The sequence below is a fragment of the Thamnophis elegans genome, chromosome 2, assembly GCF_009769535.1.
Source record: "Thamnophis elegans isolate rThaEle1 chromosome 2, rThaEle1.pri, whole genome shotgun sequence".
Lineage (NCBI taxonomy): Eukaryota > Metazoa > Chordata > Lepidosauria > Squamata > Colubridae > Thamnophis > Thamnophis elegans.
In genome coordinates this window covers 43,037,806-43,058,091 of record NC_045542.1, presented here as the reverse complement: position 1 = coordinate 43,058,091, position 20,286 = coordinate 43,037,806, and the positions used below count along the sequence as shown (strand labels likewise).

General features: G+C 38.5%; 1 protein-coding gene across 1 annotated transcript in view; it reads left to right on the top strand.

The window, feature by feature from the left end:
- Nucleotides 1-20,286, top strand: part of SDK2 (sidekick cell adhesion molecule 2) — a 186,716-nt gene that overhangs the window by 117,217 nt on the left and 49,213 nt on the right. Inside the window, 6 exon segments of the mRNA XM_032208636.1 lie at nt 13,081-13,276; nt 13,618-13,716; nt 14,239-14,430; nt 17,394-17,515; nt 18,393-18,502; nt 19,828-19,978. Coding sequence (XP_032064527.1) covers nt 13,081-13,276; nt 13,618-13,716; nt 14,239-14,430; nt 17,394-17,515; nt 18,393-18,502; nt 19,828-19,978 — 870 coding nt within the window.

Below are 20,286 nucleotides of genomic sequence, written 5' to 3'. Positions count from 1 at the left end.
TAAATCTATACTAGTCTCCCTTTATTTATTTATCAGCACAAATGCAACATATATATATATATATATATATATATATATATATATATATATATATATATATATATATATATATACATACATACATACATACACACACATACACATACACATACACATACACATACACATACACACATACATACATACATACATACATACATACATACATACATACATACATACATACATGGCACTTTAGGGTTTTAGGGTTTCATAGATGTCTAAGAGAGAGAAAACCCACAAAAGCTCAGCACATTGCCTAATTCTCTATCCCTTCAGCACATTTCCCTGCCACAGAGCAAAAATTGGCAGCCTTTAATCCCAATGAATTTCTTCCCACATGACTTTGAAGAGACTTAGAGGAAGTAAAAAAGATCACAGAAACAGAAAGCTATAGACGAGGATTGTTAAAATCCCATGAGGATCTCAACAATATTTTGACTAATAGTGCAGTAGGGATTGAGGCCAGAATCATTAAATTATGTAAATCTAGATCCTAGCAAAGTTTAACAGATGGACATGTAGGTCAGCTGCCACATCCCACCTAGCTTAGAAAGCCAATACCAGTAATGTCAAGAATGAAATGGTAAACCGGGATTTTACTTCAAGAACTTTATATCCATCTGGCTGTTATCCAAGGATTTAAACACTTGTACATAGGGGAAATGTTTCAAATATGCATATTAACTTCTAACTAGAACAAAATGAAATCCCAGATTATAACCTGTGGTGATCAAGGATCACATTTTTCTATTATTATTATTATTATTATTATTATACAATTGTATCACAGCGGCCAGTTGTTTCGCCGGATTTGGCATTGGTTACTAGTCGGGCCCCACCCAGGGGCCTAGGACGTCGTAACGTATTTTCTTAATATGCGTGCAGATCCAAGCAGTGCGGCTTTTTGCATTTGACTGATGGTGATTTTGTCAATTTTTAACTGTTTTAAATGTAATTCCAGTGCTTTTGGAATAGCACCCAGTGTGCCGATTACCACTGGAATTACCACTGCTGGTTTGTGCCATAGTCGTTGAATTTCGATTTTTAAGTCCTGGTATCTTGCGATTTTTTCATGTTCCTTCTCGGCGACCCTGCTATCACCTGGTATTGCGATGTCTATGATTGTGACCTTATTTTTCTCAACCAGTGTGATATCTGGTGTATTATGCGCCAGTATTTTGTCGGTTTGTATACGGAAATCCCACAAGATCTTGACCATCTGATTTTCGGTGACTTTTTCAGGCTGATGTTCCCACCAGTTTGTTGCTGTTTTAATATTATAATTTTTGCACAAATTCCAATGGATCATTTGTGCTACTGAATTGTGCCGCAATTTATAATCAGTCTGCGCGATTTTTTTACAGCAGCTGAGTATGTGATCAACAGTTTCATCAGCTTCTTTGCAAAGTCTGCATTTGGCCTCATCAGAGGATTTTTCAATTTTGGCCTTAATGGCATTTGTGCGGATAGCTTGTTCTTGCGCAGCCAGGATTAGTGACTCTGTTTCTTTCTTTTTTTTTTTTTTTTTTTTTAAAAAATATATTTTATTCATTTTTCACATTCCATTTGCAATCACTTATATACAGGGTATTTACTATAAGAAAAGGAAAAAAAAAAGGAGATAAAACGAACAAAAAAAGGAAACACAACTCATCATTCACAACCCCACCTAACCCTTCCATCCTCCATACACCCCATCTACCCCCTCCAACTTTCCTTTCTTCCTCTAACACTCCTCTCCTACTTCCCTTTCCCCTCAAGCCTTCCTTCTCCCCTTACTCCCCACACACCCTCCTTACATTCCCCTTACTCCTTCCTTACTCCTCCCTCTTCTTTCCCTCTACCTCCCTCCTTGGTGTATGCCTTTATTCGAGTGTTGTTTTATCTGATAAAAGTAAAATGAACCAAGGAAAAAAATAAAAAAAAATAAAAGAAAAAAAAGAACCACCGTATATAAATACATTCTTGTTCTTATTAAGACTATGTTAACACCCCCCCACCCCCCCCCACAAATCCCCATCCCTAATCCTCCCGACTTCCCAGGGCCCACACCTGGCACTACCTTCTGTCTAAAATATCTTGTATACATATGGATTAAAAAATAAAAGTAATATGTCAAAAGAAAGAAAAACAGAAAAAAAGAAGAGAGAAAAGAAAAGAGAAAAGAAAAAAGAAAAAAAAAAGAAACCACTCTTTGTGTTGATCTCAGCCCCCCATCTTTATCTATGCTTAAATAGTATAAATCATTCTATCTATATTTTATTCTCGTCTCTTACTTCTTTGCTATTTACCCCAACCTTCTGTAGACTCTCCCGTTCCTCTTCCTAAACCTTATGATCCCTTCCGATAAAATTTAAGCAACGTGGTTCATGCCACATATTCAAATTACTTTGCAGAAGAGTAATCAAGCTTTCCCTTCTAGTAAAATTTAAACAGCGTAAATGATCTTTCTTAACCTCCTTTTCAAACAGTAATTCAAAATAATCTAGCCAAGCTTCCCCTTCTTAGTAAAGTTAAGCAGCGTAGATCAAATATTACTTTACACAGAAATCAACTTCTATCTTAAGATAATTCCAACCGACTTTCTCTTCTAATAGGATTTAAATAACGTAGTTCATTCCACATGCATTTTACCCTCATCCCTTACTTGTCTGATATTTACCACTATCAAATTTATGCTAACATTTGTTTGAAATCTAACTCAAAGCAATTTCAACCAACTTTCCCTTCTAATAAAAGTTAAATAGCATGGATCATTCCACATATTCAAATAATACTTTCAGCAAGAGTCAGTTAACCTTCTGTTTTAAAATAGTCCCTTCTAACAAAGTTTAAACAACATAAATCATTCCGCATTCTTTTTACACCTATCTTAAGATAATCCCAACCGGCTTTCTGTTCTAATAAGCTTTAAACAACGTAAATCATTCCACATATATTTTACCCTCATCCCTTGCTTGTCTAATGTTTACCACTATCAAATTTATGCTAACGTTAATTTAAAATCTAGCTCAAAGTAGTTTCACCCAGCTTTCCCTTCTGATAAGAATTAGTCCGCTTTTTCTACCGGAGAGAGGTCTCAAACCCCCATTCAGTCTTTAACTTTGGCGAATATTTTGAAATGTCTAAATTCTCGATCTCCGTTTTTCTGCTTCTTCGAGGGAGGAAAGGCTACCCCCTCCATCTTGCAGCCACATGGCCTGCCGCTTGCCTTCTTCCGCTTGTCTCTCCTCTCTTCCAAGTGAGTCAGGAAGTCCCGCCTTCAAAGTCCTACAGTAGAAATCTTGAGCCTCCGAAACAGAGTTAAGACGAAATCTTTGATTCTCAAATGTAACCGTGATGCCGGCAGGGGCCTCCCATCTGTATCGAATCTGTTGACTCCTAAGCTCTTTAGTTAAAAAGGTGTAGTCCCTTCTTGCTTTCAACATCTGGAAAGGTATATCTTTGAAGACAATCAGGTCCTGGTCATCAACTCGGAGACTGTTGTTATGAAACTTTTGCACAATCGCGTTTCTAGATTCTTTTGTAGAGAAATGTATAATTATGTCCCTCGGGAGCTGTCGCTGTTCCGCTATCAATGAGTTCTGGCGATAGATTTTCCGAATCTGCCAATCAAAATTAAGTCCCGGGCTTCCCACCGCATGGCTGAAGGCTTCAGCAAAGGTCTGTTTCAGATTCTCTTGCTCCTTTTCACGGAATCCTCTGACTCTTATTGCAAATGCCTTCCTATTAAAATTTATCATCATAAGCTGTTGTTCAGTGTCTCTAATTTTTTGTTGTAAAATTTGAATATTGGTAGTCAAATTAAAATTAGCCTTCTCCAAACTTTCCAATTTGTTCTCTATTTCAGCAGAATAATCTGACAGGGCAGACACGGCTGCAAACGTGTTCGCCTTCATTTGATTAACTTTAGACTTTAAATCATCATATAGTTCCAATACAAATTCCTTAATTTCTTGTTTAAAATCATTAAACATTTTAAAGAAATATTCCTGTGTTAAAAGTTCTCCAGTAGAAGGCATAGGAGACAAAGGCTGTGGTTCCAGTAAAAATTCTTTAAATTCTTTAGACACATTTGTAGCAAGGCGCTTCTTTGACCTGGGTGCCATAATAAATAAACAAGTAAGCAGCGCTTTGCTCCCCTCTGTTTCCAAAGAAGAAGAGTTTATTTTGTTAAGGAGCGGTCTGCAGGAAGGTAAAACCGGCTAAGTATATCCACTATCAATCATCCACGGAGAGAAATCGCCATTTTGAAATCCATTTAGACAAAGAAGTCTCTAAGACAAATGGTGCTGGTATTTAAGATAGTAATAAAAACATAAATCTCACAGGGGTGGGCCCGCCCGTATCAATTCTAGCTTGAAAAAAACTTTGTTTTGTCCTGGGGGGGGCTAGCCTGTCTGGGGCTGCCAAAAAAAAAAGGCAGCTGAGAAGAACTGGCTGGAGATAAAAGCTCCGCTCCGGCTGGATCTAATCTCTATCCACAGCCAAAAAAAGAAAAAGGCTGTGGCTTACGAATAGACCCTAGCCTACAGAGCTACTCCCTGCCCCTTTCTTAGCCAAAAAGGGGTGCTATCTATGATCTTATTTAGATATACAGACCAGATCTCTGAGGAGCTCGGTGGAGCCCTCCTCGGCAACAGGCCATGCCCCCAGGAAGTCCTCTGTTTCTTTCTTTAATGTACCTGCTGTTAACCATAACCAAGTTTTTTCACTGTCCACTTTAACTTTTATTTTTTCCAGAAATTGGCCATGCAGTGCTTTGTTCTGCAACTCTCCATTCTTGATTTTATCACATCTTTTCTGTATTCTTGTTTCGTCTGTTGGGCCTTCAGTAGATTTTTGTTCTTTACTTCGATTAATAGATGTTCTTGACTTTCTTTTAAATAATCAGCCAGTGCATGTTTTTCTTCTTCAACTGTTTGCTTCACTTGTAATAATCCTCTGCCACCTGATTTTCGGGGCAGATATAGTCTATCAGTATCACCACGTGGATGTAAACTGTAGTGTATTGTCATTAGTTTCCTGGTTTTTCGGTCCAAAATGTCCAAATCAGCTTGTGTCCAGTTAACTATACCAGCTGTGTATCTTATAACTGGTATTGCCCAGGTATTTATGGCCTTGATTGTATTTCCACCATTCAGTTTAGATTTCAAAATTTTCCTAACTCTGTTGGTGTACTCTCGCCTGACAATAGTTTTTACTTCTCCATGCTTGATTGATGGTTGATTAGGAGCTGATCTTTTGTGCCCCTGCTCCTTCTTTTGTTGCCTTTTTGCTCTACTGGCAAGATGTTGTTTGTTTCCAAATAATCCATCATGTTATCTGCAATAATGCCTGTGAGTAATTTGAAGGTTGTTGGCAAGCATGTTATTGGTCTGTAGTTTTCAGGTGTTGTTCCTTAAGTTGCATCTTTCTGAATCAAGTATGTTTTTCCAGTTGTCAACCATTCATCAATTTGGCCCTTTTGTAAAATTTCATTCAGTTGCCTGGCCAATATTGCATGTAAACTGGTCAGATATTTGAGCCAGAAACCATATAATTGGTCCTTTCCAGGTGATGTCCAATTCTTTACCTTTTTAACTCGATTTTTGACCATCTCAGTTGTTATTTCTAATACTTGCATTTGTTTGTTGCCAATGCTTTTCTCAAAGTCATGTATCCACTTTGCTTCCTTATTGTAGTCCTTTGCATTTTCCCACAATTCTTTCCAGAATTCAACTGTGGCCTGCTTTTCTGGTTTTTCACTTTTGGTGTCACCATTCACATTAAGACTTTGATAAAAACGCCGTTGGTCTGATTGAAATTGCTGATTTTGTTTATATTGGATGATTCGTGCCTCATATCTTTCAATTTTTCTAGCTGTTGCTGTTACAGCTGTCTCTACAGCTTCATTGATGTTTCTTGTATCCAATCTATATCTTCTGATTAGCCGATCTATGATTTTGTTGTTTTTAAGCCATTGTTCATGCATGTTCTTTAAGTTACTAGCATCTGCCCTTAATTTTTTGATTTTTTGTTCTAAACGGATTTTCCACTTTGGCTTTGATGCTTTTTCTGTTGTGTGACTAGGTACTTTGATTTTAATGCCTAGTTCATTAGTGACTATTACAGCTGCGCTGTACATTAACTGGTTTGTTTCCAAGATGGATCCCGGTTCAATTGTTGAAAACACTGCATTAACCATTTTCATGATAGGGGCCAAAATTTTCTTAGGCACAGTTTTTAGTGATGGTAAACGTTGCCTTTCCTCATTAAGCAGAAAATGCTCCATGATCTTATCCTTCAATTCTTTTTGTTTTTGAGTTAGTTCATCAGTTGGTTCAGTGATAACTGGTTCTAGTGGTGGTGATGTTATTTCCTCCCCGAGAGCTTCTTCTGGGAGTTCTACTATAATGTCTTTAGTTGTGTCTTGAATATCAGTTATTTCCGCTTGTGATATTGTTTTTTGGGTTTTGCAATTTGCCTGAATTTCCTCATGTTCAACTTCACTAAACACTTTATTCCGTATAATAAATCGCCTTTGATCTGCTAGTCGTTGTTCACTAACATTTGAATTTGGATATTGTTGTTTCCATAATTCATACATTCGCTTTAAATAGCCTCTTTTTTCTGGCTCTGAGTTGTAGTAACAGGTCATTATGGCACGGTTTTCATCTGCACTATATTTTTGTCATTTTGTTGGCTGGTCCACTTGTAGCCCACTTGTCGACGGATGTCCAGGGACCCCAACATCCGCCGCGGCCCTTGTTAACCCGCGCGACGACCGATGCGGTATGGAATTCTTATTTGTTTTTCTCACCATATTGTATGGGTTGGCGGGTTTTTTTTTACGGGACCAGATGCCAACCTGACCCCAACCCTCCTCCTTTCTCATCCGGGCTTGGGACCGGCAACGGCGGAGTTGTTGTTGTTGTTGTTGTTGTTGTTGTTGTTGTTATTTTCATCCTCTGAGAGTACAGGGGAATGGCCAAGATCTTGTGATATTAATGGAGGGATTGAGCTGGAATATTCAATCGCCTCTCTTGATTATCTGTTATGATCATTTGGGAAATTCTGGTAGGGATTTCCATAAAAGTGTTGTAATAAGCATACTAGAGAACTACAGAAATGTTTTATTTGATGCTGCTACTAAGTAAAAATTTAGCAACTAAAAGCTAGAGTTAGTAGCCTAAAGTTGATGGCATGATCTTAAGGAGTTTGAAGGCTGTAAAAAATGACCAGATTTATTTCTGAACAATACATATAGATGTTTTTTTCCCTATGTACGTATACTTCAGCTTTAACCTTACAGTCACAATCCCAAGAATGCATTGCTTAATGGAAACTACACCTCATGTTGGCAGAGGAAGGGCAAGGGAGAATGTTAGGCAGTATACCATATGGATGTTTTACTAATTATGTCAATCCATGCAACAATCATCCAATGCATCATGGTGCATTGCCTTGTCTAGTCACTCTTCAAGCCAGTCTACAAAATGGTTCATCCCTAATAAGCAAGACAAAGAATCCTATCTGAGAATTTTGAGACCATCCATTCCAGCCAGTCCAGCATACTTTTGAAGATCAGAGGAGAAAAAAGTTGTCAGTAGCGTTTTAACAATCTACTCACAAAATCTTAATAAGAAACATGAGGAAATGTGGCAGCTTTATTTAGGATCTTTCAGCTCTACAGCTAGACCAGATGAAGAAATTAATGCCGTTTAGGTCAGAACTATTTTATTGTAACAGCTCCAGTAAAAGAACCTTGCAACTCTGGATGTGATTTCCCATTTCTCCCTCTACCTTTGGGTGAACTGGGAGGGGCTTGTCTGAGACATTTACTCAAATTAATTTCTTGGCCCAAGTACAAGTCCATTTACCTGAAACTGCCAGAGTACTAACTATTCCTCTTATACTTTAAGCCATTCTTTAAGCTACAGGATCTGACTATGTAAACATATTTGATTACTATACATTTCCCATAGACTGAATTGCCACACATTTATTCCAGTGTAATTCTATTACACTATGGGTTTTTCCTCGCCTTTTTAAAATTGTGCCATCCTTGGTATCGGAATGCCCTGCTACTCCTACAGTGTTCTTCTTATCATACTTCAAAAACAAAGTTGATAAACTGTTCCTCTCACGTGGAAACTGTGTGTAGGTGTGTGTATGTGCGCATGTGCACACATCTGTGTGAGTGTTTTATTGTTGTTGAGGACAGGAGATGGGTAGACAAAGGTTAGCATTTGGTAGGTCAAAATTTAGCCTCAGTAGTTCCTCATATTTATTTCCCTTTCCATATATTTCAGTTCCTTAGTTTTACATTTCTTCCATTTTCTCCATTTGTTTCATTTTTCTTACTTGTATCCAATTTGCTAGGTTACTTCCTTAAAAAATATTATTTTTTCACACTTAAAAACAGGGCACATGTTTCTTGTTTTTTCTTTTTATTCTTTTATAAACAGTAATAAGGAGTTTCTGGGAAGGTGGTGCATTATTCTTCTCTGGATTAATAAAAGCACTCACACTCTCACACTTATACATGTACCTGAGAACAGAGGCATCAGTTTCTGCTTCTGCTATTGGGGTACAGCCTAGGGGTAAAGGAAGATGCATCAAAAGAAGCAAACCAGAGAAGGTGAAGGTTCAGTGTTTAGCAGGAGGAAGAGATAGGTTGGTTGAGGAGGAGTGCAAAGTAGATAGGAATCCCCTGATATAACTAAGTCACCTATGGAATATCTTATAGAATACTGTTTCATCCTTGGTGGCTTCCCTAGCCAACAATTCTGGGAGTTGAAGTTCACACATGTTAAAGCCACCCCATTTTAGAATACTGCAATTCCCACCTGGGCCAAAAAAGTAGATTTTTTTTTTCAGTTTGGTTACCAGAAAAGCTCTAGTCTTTCTGGTAGCTGAAGCAGAAATGGCCATGCAAACACAGAGCTCAGCAGCCAGTTGTGAGAAGGCAGTCCTGCAAATGGGACAGCTGGAGACATGAAGGCCACCAACATCCATTAGGCTCTTCCACTGTATGAATTAGATATTTCTAATAACTATAAATTTCTTGCCTGATCATTTTGATTCTGTCAGCTCTATTAGAGAGCCCAAACCAAGAAATCAACAAGATGACTAGAACTATATTTTATAGAAGTTAGGCTATAATAACAGAATCTTGCAAGTCTGCTTGTATTTTGTCTTATTTCCTTCTTATATCTCAGTGTCAGGGAAAAGCCCAGGATTCTTCCTATGTCCTTTACTAGGGGTTAAGTAAAGCTTCTGCCTTTGTAAAGGCTTCTGAATATTCTTTCCAAGGCCATCCAAGGCTCTGTGCAACCCAAGCAACAGGCTGGTACAGAGATAGTAGCTTTATAGCAAGGATAAGTCCTCAAAAACCTATTAGCTTTTCACCTCAGAACCAGGGCAACGAGAGTGTGTGGATGAGGTCTGTATCACAGAGAAGTTACACACATAGCAGGTAACTTTAAGATTTTAGTTATTCCAAGATTCTGGGATCTACTGTTGTTGGCTCAAGACAACAAAAATACTATCAGCATACGGAAACTAATAGCTATTGCATGGACATTTTATTAAAAGCATATGTAATATGTCTGTTGAGATCAATGCATTAGCACTTATATCTGAAGTTACAGTGAAAAATAGCTAACTGGATTAGAGAATGTAATTTGAAGAATAAATTATCTTTTTCTAACTTTATTTTCCCCTTTTCTGTAATTTTTTAATCTCTTTTATCCATGAATTTAGGCATAGACAATAAATGAGTGAGTTTCACTGACAAGTTTTATTTGGGCATTTGTTGTAACAACTATTTGCAGGGGACAGTTTAAAGACAAAGAAAATGATTCTTCGTCTTTTTTATTTAAAAAAAACCACATACAATCTTCTCCAAAACTAAGATTCTGTGCGCATTTAGCAAATCCATATTCCATTTAAGTGTGCAGGGGAGATAAGCTAGAAAAAATATTTTTATTTTATTTTTTAATTAAATTTATATGCCACCCATCTCATTCTTAAGCTACCCTGGGTAGATTATATTGCCATTAATAATAATATAAGACAATTGAAGTTTAAAACATTAAAATACTGGGAATTGCAAGTTAAAAAATAAACTGCCCACCGTATTTGATATTTGTTCAATCTAGAAGAGGAAAGAAAATACCCAAATTTGCAGAGTATAGGTAGTTCTCAACTTATTACCTCAATTGAGTTCAGAATTTACGCTGCTAAGTGAGAAAATTGTTAAGTGAGTTTTGGCCTGTTTTACAACCTTTCTTGCCACAGTTGTTAAGTGATCCCTGAAGTTGTGTACTTAGTTACACAGTTGCTAAGTAAATCTAGGTTCTCCATGGACTTTGCTTGTCAAAAAGTCTCAAAAGGTGATCACATCACCTCAGGACACTGTAACCATCATAAATATGCCAAGAATACAAATTCACATGACCATGGGGATACTGCAACAGTCGTAAGTGTGAAAAATACTCATGTCACTTTTTTCGATGCCGTTGTAACTTCATATGAGCACTAAATGAATGATTGTAAGTTTGAGGATGACCTATATAATTTTGATGTATAAAAGCCTTCATGTCTTTACACATGGATATCTTCTCCAAACAACTTTGACTTGCCTATTAGATCTATGAGGGAGAAACTGTTGCAAATCCATACTTTCAGGAGCTTTGGAAGGCTCAGGTTACATTGTGCATCTACATCCCTGTAGAGATCAGATTAGCTCCTCCTTGTAAATAGTTCTTAAAGTTCTTAAAGGCCAAGCTATTTTTGAATGCCAGTATCTGAGGTGATGTGATGTTGCCATCAGTTTATTTTCTAATTGGGACAAAATGTAAAGATAGATAAAGGATGGGTGGATGGATGGATGCATGGATGGATGCATGGATGCATGGATGGATGCATTGATGCATGGATGGTACATTGATGGATGGAGATAGATAGATAGATAGATAGATAGATAGATAGATAGATAGATGGATGGATGGATGGATGGATGGATGGATGGATGGATGGATGGATGGATGGATAGATAGATAGATAGATAGATAGATAGATAGATAGATAGATAGACAGACAGACAGACAGACAGACAGACAGACAGACACGCACACACACACAAACAAGCACACACATATATACATACATACATACATACATACATACATACATACATACATACATACATATATACATACCAGGGACGTGCAGTCAGGGGAGGCAAGGGAGGCAGGGCCTCACCAGTGTCATGAGGAAAAGAAAAGAATAATTAAAAGGAAAAAGGCTAAGGTAGTTGCTAACAGAGTCACAGTGGATGACTCTGCTTAGTGCTTAACTGCAGTGGGAGGTGAGAGAACTACGGACCTCCTTTACTCTAGCTTTATGATCACTTGAGCAGAGTTAAGCAAGGGTTAAAAAGCAAAAAATTCCTTATGTAAAGGAGGCACGTGTTCTCTCGCCTCCTGTAGAGGGCATTTTTAGAAGCTTTTTAGAGTTCTCTGGGAACAATTAGCTCAGTCTGGCTCAGAGTTCTGGCCTTTCTCTTTTTACTTTTTTTTTTCTTTTCATGAGGGCAGGCAAAAGCAGAGTTGAAATCCTCTCTGAAACAGCTGGAAAAGGTGCGTGTGTGGGGAGAGGAGAGGAATTCAAAAAGTTTGATTGCATGCAGAACCAAGTTGCCTTTTCAAACACACACACACAGCTGAATAAAAGTATATAAGCCCAGCTTCACTGATTACAAATTTGAAAAGGGAACATGGCTTCACCTGCAATCAAAGGCTCCGATCGGAAGGCAGCAGGGGAAGTGGGGGTATAGCAGAGGAGCTGCTTTCAAGCCATTGGAAAATATATCCAATCCAACTTCTGTGTTTGTGTTTGTTTGAGAGTGAGTGAGTGAGTGAGTGAGTGAGTGAGTGAGTGAAAGAGAGAGGGATCCAACTTGTGTGCGTGTGTCTGTTTGAGAGAGGGGGGAGGGAGAGAGAGAGGGAGGAAGGAGGGGGAGGGAGAAGAAAAAGAATGGGAAAACTTATTTTGCAAGGGAGAAAAATGCTGTCACTTTAAATCGGAACTGAGCATGCCTGGCTGTGGAATTCTGGGAGTTGAAGTCCACAAGTCTATACACACACACACACACACACACACACACACACACACACACACACTATACATACATACCTACATACATACATACTTATATAATATAATATTATATCATATCATATTATATCATATTATACTTAATATATATATGTATATATGCACACACACACATACATACATACGTGTGCGTGTGTGTGTTTGTAGATTTTCACGGGTGGAGATATGCGGCTCTTGTTGTATTCGGGTCTTCTCCCATGTTTGTGATGTAAGTTCATAGCTTCCTCTGGAAAGCCAGCCGTGATGTTTCCCCTCCAGTGGAACAGTGGGGAAGCACATGATGGATTTGGGGCAAAGGGCCAGGATCGTAGACAGGGCGGGAAAGAGGAGCGCATGGGAGGGGGAAGGGAGAGGGCAGGGATGATGGACATGGGAGTAGGGGGAAGAAAGGGCCCTCTCAATGGCTCCATGTCAGAGAAATGCTTCAACATCTATAAATACCTGGGCAATGCTGGGTTATTAGCTAGTAGATAGATAAAGACAGACTTGTTTTTAGGGCATGATTGAATGGAGAAAATCAGTGAAGGATGACAGAACCTACCTCTGTAGAAAACCTTCCTGAATCACCTTTACTAAATATTTCTCTGTGTAAGAACACCTTATTATATTGTAGTCTGTTTGGGTATAAAATAAAATACCATCCCCACATGAAATCTCAAATTTTGTCTAAACCTGAGGAAGAAAAAAAATGTTTAAATTTGACTCTCTTTTGTTTTCACTTAATTAAGTAGCATTGTTTGCCACTCCTAAATAAACCTTCTTCCTGATTTAATTTTTCCCACTGGTGGATTTAATTACTTATTTCTTGCATTCGTGTAATGTATTTACCTAGACTAATCTGATCAAAATATGATTATATTCATTTTCTCTCAGCTGATTGCCTGGGAACCAGTACAAGAAGAAGATATGACTGTGGTGACAGTACGGCCTAACTTCCAAGACAATATCCATGTTGGTTACATCTCAGGTCTCAAGAAATTCACAGAATATTTCACCTCAGTCCTGTGTTTCACTACTCCAGGCGATGGACCCCGCAGCCCACCACAGCTGGTGCGCACCCATGAGGACGGTACGGCCTTTCCCTTTGGAGCTGGGCAAGGCCCAGCTCTTGGATTCCTATATGTACATTAACTATGGGCCCACACTTTCCTTACACACACCAGGCAGCATATTTTAAACACCCACTTCCATTGCAGAAATCTTGTTATTGCCTCAGCTGAAAGGTATAGCGTTTCATTGGTGAAACTGCCATATTTCTCTGAAGGCCCTGATGCTTACTTTTCAACCATTCCCAAAGAGGTTTAATGTATTCCTCTGGAAAGTCGGGGACACTAGCTTATCCTTTTGAAGAATTAACAGAATGGTTGTTCTGTTGTAATTTTCTGGCTGATGGATTCTTTGTTTGACTAGTTCCGGGTCCAGTGGGACATCTCAGCTTCAATGAGATCTTAGACACATCTTTGAAGGTTAGCTGGCAAGAGCCCTTGGAAAAGAATGGCATTTTAACAGGTAAGAAGACAAACTTCCAGATTAAGAGGCTCATCCTTGAGGTTTCATTCATCCTTGAGGATTCATTCAGTCAATTCATTCATTCATTCTTTCATTCATTTTTATGATTAGCTGTATATGCTGCCCATCTCACTGACCTGAGTAACTCTGGGCAGCTTACAATAGAATAAAAGCATAGGTATAAAACATTAAAAGCCTTAAATTAAGATTAATTTTGTGGTTCCCCTGTCAATGTTTAGGATGGCAATGATGAGGACACATGAGGTAGAACAAAAAGATTGCTGAGGATCTGAGGATAAAATTAATGGCTGTAGTGAAATTTTCATCATAAATATTTTGGGAACCAGACTTTTGATATCTATTTCTTCGGAAATCATGCAGCCCCCCGCTCTCTCTCCTTGTAATAAGTAGATTTTAAAGGTTTTACTGAGTTATTTGGGTTTGTTTTGTCTGTATCCTGGCTAGGAATATACGATGTGTGGTGCTATGTACAGTATCTATATACATTGTGGATTCTTTTAGGCTACCGAATCTCCTGGGAGGAATACAACCGCACAAACACCCGCGTCACACACTACCTCCCCAACGTCACCCTGGAGTATCGTGTTACTGGCCTCACTGCCTTGACCACCTATACTATTGAAGTGGCAGCCATGACATCCAAGGGACAAGGACTGGTTTCTTCCTCTACCATTTCTTCTGGGGTTCCCCCAGGTAAGCTTGGTTTATTGGTCTTCCTGCAGCAATTAGCAGGCTTAGCAGAGATCCCTCGGTCTCTGCCCTTTAGCTTAGAATGAAGATTCTACAAGAATACAATGGCGGGCACAATTCTTTGTTTGCAACCAATGTATGGATGCATTTGACAGGAACTTATGATAGAAAGGCGGCTGTACATACAAATGAACTACAGGCCCAATAATAAGTACAGAGAGAAACTGCTAAGTCCAGATATTTCAAGTAGTTACAAGTAGAATTCCACTAGAAGATAATACATTTCAATTAATCATTTAGTGAAAACGATAGTCCCCCAAATTTTCCTTGTGGATTTTCGATTTTTTTTTTGTGAAGAAAGGGAATGTTTTGACAATGGTCAAGTTTACCTTTTACTTGGTTAACAGGTTTGATTTCTTTTTTCAGAAAAAGGGAAGAGGTGATAACAGGAAAGATATCTCCCTCTCCCACCCTTTCTGTCCCTCTTCCCACATATGTTTTTGGACTGTTGTCCAAAAGAACAGTACAAGTACAAAAGATGCTGTACTTTTTCCCAGTACAAAAAAGTTGGGATTTTTTGGGCAATTATTCTGAGCAGCAGTTCTTTATTTGGTTCTGTATACTAGTGATAGAAATCCTAGCCTCTTGCAAGCTGCTAACCTGTCTTGTCTCAGAATCTATTGCTACCTGCTGGGAAAATTAATAAGACTAATATCTTCTTCTACAAGAGAGTGAACCTGCTGATCTGAGCGCTCAAACTGATTCAGCTACTTTCAGGAAATTTCCCTAATTGAACTCTTAACCTTTGAGGGGCATCAGTTTGGAACACTAAGCAATTAGAAGTCATGATACCCCGGGCCTTCAAAACTACAAATGCAACTTCAAGGCATGTTAAAGGAAGACATGAATACAAATAATTACAATGAATCTTAAATAAAGGGACAATGTTTTTTCCAGCATATTTCTGCTGTGTTGCGTAACACAATTTAGCAAGGAACCAACCTTGTCTAACGTATTGTGTTCTTCCCTTAATGAAGAATGAATCGTCCTCTTGCCTTTTCTTACCTTCTTCTGCAGCTTTGAAGGTGCATTTTCTGAAGTACATAATATTCCATACCTGATTTAATTCAGTTTGCCTGACTGAACTTTGACTTTGTCAATCTCAATTAATTTCAATATTTGTTCTCTTCAGTAATTCAATTAATTTGAGTGTGTGTGCTTCGTTTATTCAGGCACATAACACACCCGTCACAATCTAACAACAAGCAACTACTCTCAAGCTTCAGCATTATTAAATTAACAAACATCAAAGTAATGAATATGAAATTACAGACAACACTGTCAGCTCCACTGGTGACCTTCATGAGATGGAAGTTTTGAATACGATGAATATTCAAATCACTTTAGATATTTGTTTGAAGCCTGTGCCAATTCCAAGCCTGCGCCAAATAGGTGGCGATCCTACTTAATGCATCATTAATAAGCCACCATGTCAGTCACCAAAAGCTGTTTGTTGTTTATTCCCATTTCTTGATTGTGGGCTGAGGTTAGGGTCATTTAGATTATCTGCTGCTGTTGGCAGGTCTTGATGCTTGGGGAACAAGCAACACACAATATACATGTTGTGAAACCCATAGGCACCAATGCTTTGGAGAGATACAAAAGCTTTAACAAGTTGTAGACAGATGCTGCTTTCATGCTCCCGTGCATTCCAAAGCACCTCTTCCAAACTGAATCTAAAGCATTGCACTGCTCTAATAGACACTCTTTTCTGTGGAGTTGCAGGCAGAAGAGAAGGATGCTTAATCCTTCCAGCTGGATCAGACCAAAGGCCTATTTACTCCTGGATTCATTTTCTGCAGTGACTAGCCAGGTGCTTGGTGGAAACACATAAGCAGGAGATGAGGGCAATGACAAAATCTTTGTAATTGTTAGGGAGATCTGGATGCTTTTAGTCCTGAAGAAATTGTACTGCTTTCTGGACTTAACTCTTGAGAATGTTCTCCTTCCCTATGAGGGATCAATGTTTCTCTGATGCTTCTTGGCTCAAGGTTGTTTCTTTCTGAACCAACCTATTCTTAGAAAATGGTTTTGTTACTCATTAAGTATGAGCGCAAATGTAATCAGATTCTGCGAATTATATAAAGTGATGCATTTTAGGGCATAGAGACTACGTGTCAAAAGCTATTTGTATTACTTCTCAACTTCCCTAACATCTTAGGACACTTTTAGAGAAGCAGTCGTTTCCTTGAAGCCCGAGATTTTTAGGAAACAAGGTTCTATCGCCTCTTCACATTTTATTTATTTTTTATTTTACTGTAAGAATTTGCACACCACCTGACTAGCCAGACTCTAGGTCTAGAATTGGCCTTGTTTGGGTTTCTTTAGCTAAGATCTCAACAAATATTACAATAAGAGGTTAATCTTTAGATGTGGCACGTATTTACACAAGCATTAAACCGCTTTTCTATCCTACTGCACCTTACCCCACCTTGCCCACTTGAGCAGAACCACATTTCATCATCTGATACTAATGGCGACTTCATCTTTGCATCATGGTGTGTAGCATACGTTGGCTGTCCTCTTTTTACCTCAGAGATTTTTTTTGAAAAGTGTGATCCTGTCTTCCCTCTTACAGTTCTTATCAAATCACGTGTTATGTTTGCTCCTATTACATTTTTTTTAGATGAGTTCAGTTCTCCTCATCCTAGTGTCTTTGAAAAATACTTCAACTTCCGTTAGCCAGGTTCATAAGGGAGGACTGTGCAAGCTAATGATCATAGATGTAGAAAATCAACCATTTGGTGGGCACCAGAGTGGGGAAGCCACGACTAGTAAAGTAAATTGTCAGTACAAAAATTGGGCAAGATGCCATTTTCATTTTGTATGTCGTATAGCTGGTTAAGTGGGTATTGTCTATGTTATGCCAAATGAGTTCCATGTTCTCTGCTTTCTCTTGTTCACAGAGCTCCCTGGGGCTCCAACTAATTTGGGCATCTCCAACATTGGTCCCCGTTCAGTCACACTTCAATTTCGCCCTGGTTATGATGGAAAGACTTCTATTTCCAGGTGGCAGGTAGAGGTTCAGGTAAGGTAGATCTCATTTGCTGGTTAAAAAAAAAAGCAGCAGAAGTTTCCTCTTTTTATAGTTCTTCATTGAGTTGTTTTATGAAAGATAAAGAAGCTTCCCTCTCACTGCATTTCATGTAAATGTTTTGACTTGGAATCTATAATTTCAGATCAAAATAAGACACACACAGAGAGAGAGAGAGGGAGGGAGAGAGAGAGAGAGAGAGAGAGAGAGAGAGAGAGAGAGAGAGAGAGAAACTTAGTTTGACCAAGTACCACAGTGGCTGAGGGCAAAAATAAAGGGAATTAGAATGCCTAGGAAACAGTAAATAGAGATAGCAGACCATAGGAGCAATAAACAGAATGGTATTTGATACGTAGTTATACTACATAGCTTTTTAAGATTTCATATTTATTTAGGAATCTCATTCAATAACCTCCAAAAATAGTAACCTGTAAAAATATTTCTAGCAGAAAATCCTTGATTTGAAAATGAGCAATCCTTTTGAAATCTCAATGACTAAGTGAAAGCAAGGATAGTGGGGAGGGTCAATGCATTACATAAAAGGCTTTTCAATGTGGTGTATTTAATTTATTGTTCTCTTTTTTGTGTGCATGTACTTTTGTATGCATTTTTCCTGCTTGAAGACCAACAACATAATAACAGAATAATGACAAATAATGAGATGGCTGTAATCTATTCTCCCAAGTAAATTATTGTGATTTTTTTAACAAACTTGTCCAAATATTTATTTTACTGTTAGATAAAAGCAGTCTTGCTTTTCATTCCCTGGAAACATAAATACCAAATGTTACTATTTTAGCTAACTCATTTTTGCTAGGGAAGTAGGCAATAGCGTACTTTCCCAATTTTACTCTGCCTTGCTTGCTTTCAGATGGGTCAGACAGGAGAGAGTGAAGAGTGGATGCTCATCCACCAGCTTTCTAATGAACCAGAAGCTCGGTCCATGGAGGTGCCGAATCTCAATCCCTACACATATTATAGGTAAGTCAAGTGAAGAAGGGAAAAGCTGAAAAAAATGTCAGCCATTATTTAAGGAGACATCAACACATGTTTTTCAGCAATAGATTTATGGAAATGCCCATAGTTTCATTAGAATTTTTTTTTCTGATAAGGAAATCAAGAATGAAGGCTTTCAAACAATATGGTCAAAGTGTTGGGAGTTGTTTTACTTACAATTACTTTTAATAATTTTTCAGGCCCTTGTTTTTTTAACACTGTTGTATATATTTATATTTTATTCTGACAATCAGTTGAATGCAATACAATTATTTTTAAAAAACTAAGTGGTATGAAAAGGGAAAGATGCTGATACCAATCAAGCTACATATTGTTGTGTTACTGTAGTTGCACAGGGAAAGAAAGGCAAGGGTGGTGATGCCAATGGAGCAGTGGTGGGATTCAGCCAATTTGCACCTATTTGGGAGAACCGGTTGGTAACTTTCTAAGTAGTTCAGAGAACTGATTGTTGGAAGAAATCTCCTTTTGTTTTTTTTCCACTTTACAGGGCTAATCCTGTAAGGAAGGCAGGAAGGAAATATTCTAGTGTTGTTTCTAGCCTAATCTTTACTGACCTGCTTACAGAAACTGCCTCTCCGGTTAACCCTTATGACATTGTAACAGCTAAGGCGAAGCGCCCATTGACCTGAGTGATCTTGAGTTGGCCACGCCCACCCAGTCACATGACCACTGAGCCCCACCTACCCAGATGATCATTAGGGCAGAGAACTGGTTGTTAAATTATTTGAATCCCACCACTGCAAGGGGGCAGTAGAAATGATGGTGATTATGACAGTGATGGTGAGAATATAAAGAAGAGGAAGATCAAAATCAATTTTTTCATAAAGTCCAGTCGGAGCTGAGCAAAAAAAAACAACCCCCAAAATAGGGCTCAAGACAAAAACCTTTCTAATGCTTCTTGAAATTCATCTTCAAACCTTGATACCACCAAACAGGGAGGCTCTATAAGAAAATCATGGCTAAAGCCTGTTGATAGACTTATTCCCCATTAAAGTTTTCTTGGAAAACCCAACACTTAGTTTAGAACATGTAGCCCAATTCCCACATAATATCTTTTTTTGCTTCATATATGGGCTTTATGAAAACAAACTTGTAGGGCACTATGTATTTATATGTTCTTATGTATCACATATGGTGGCTCCTCTACTGATATTAAGAGGAAAGAGGAACAGGGGGAGAAACAAAGCAAAAGCTCACTAAAGGCATGTACATGTAGAAGTTCAGAATCATGGAGGATTTACTGTGCTCTTCTCCCTTCCAATATTAATCCATTTCCTGTCTGACACCAGTTTCCGGATGCGACAAGTGAACATCGTGGGGACAAGTCCACCCAGCCTGTCTTCCCGCAGGATCCAGACATTGCAGGCTCCACCTGATGTATCTCCTGCCAATATTACAGTACGAACAGCCAGTGAAACCAGCCTCTGGCTACGATGGATGGTGAGAACTGGAGCCTAAGGAGGCCGTATAATTGTTTCTGGAGTGGAGGGGGGGGAGCAGACAATAACAAAGCAGAGGAGAAGGGTCAAATCCCAGCAGGCTGTCAACCTCTATCATTATTTATCTAGTGAGCCAGACAAACTTCAGTAGTTTGTTTCAATAGTAAATTTGAATTCAAGGTTAGTAGAGAAACTTCTATGAAGCTAAGACTGCTCGTTGAGGCTGGATCAGAAGCTGGGGATATCGCTATAGTGAAATATTGATCAATTGAAATATAACTTCACCCTTTCTGTCATTTATCATGTTAG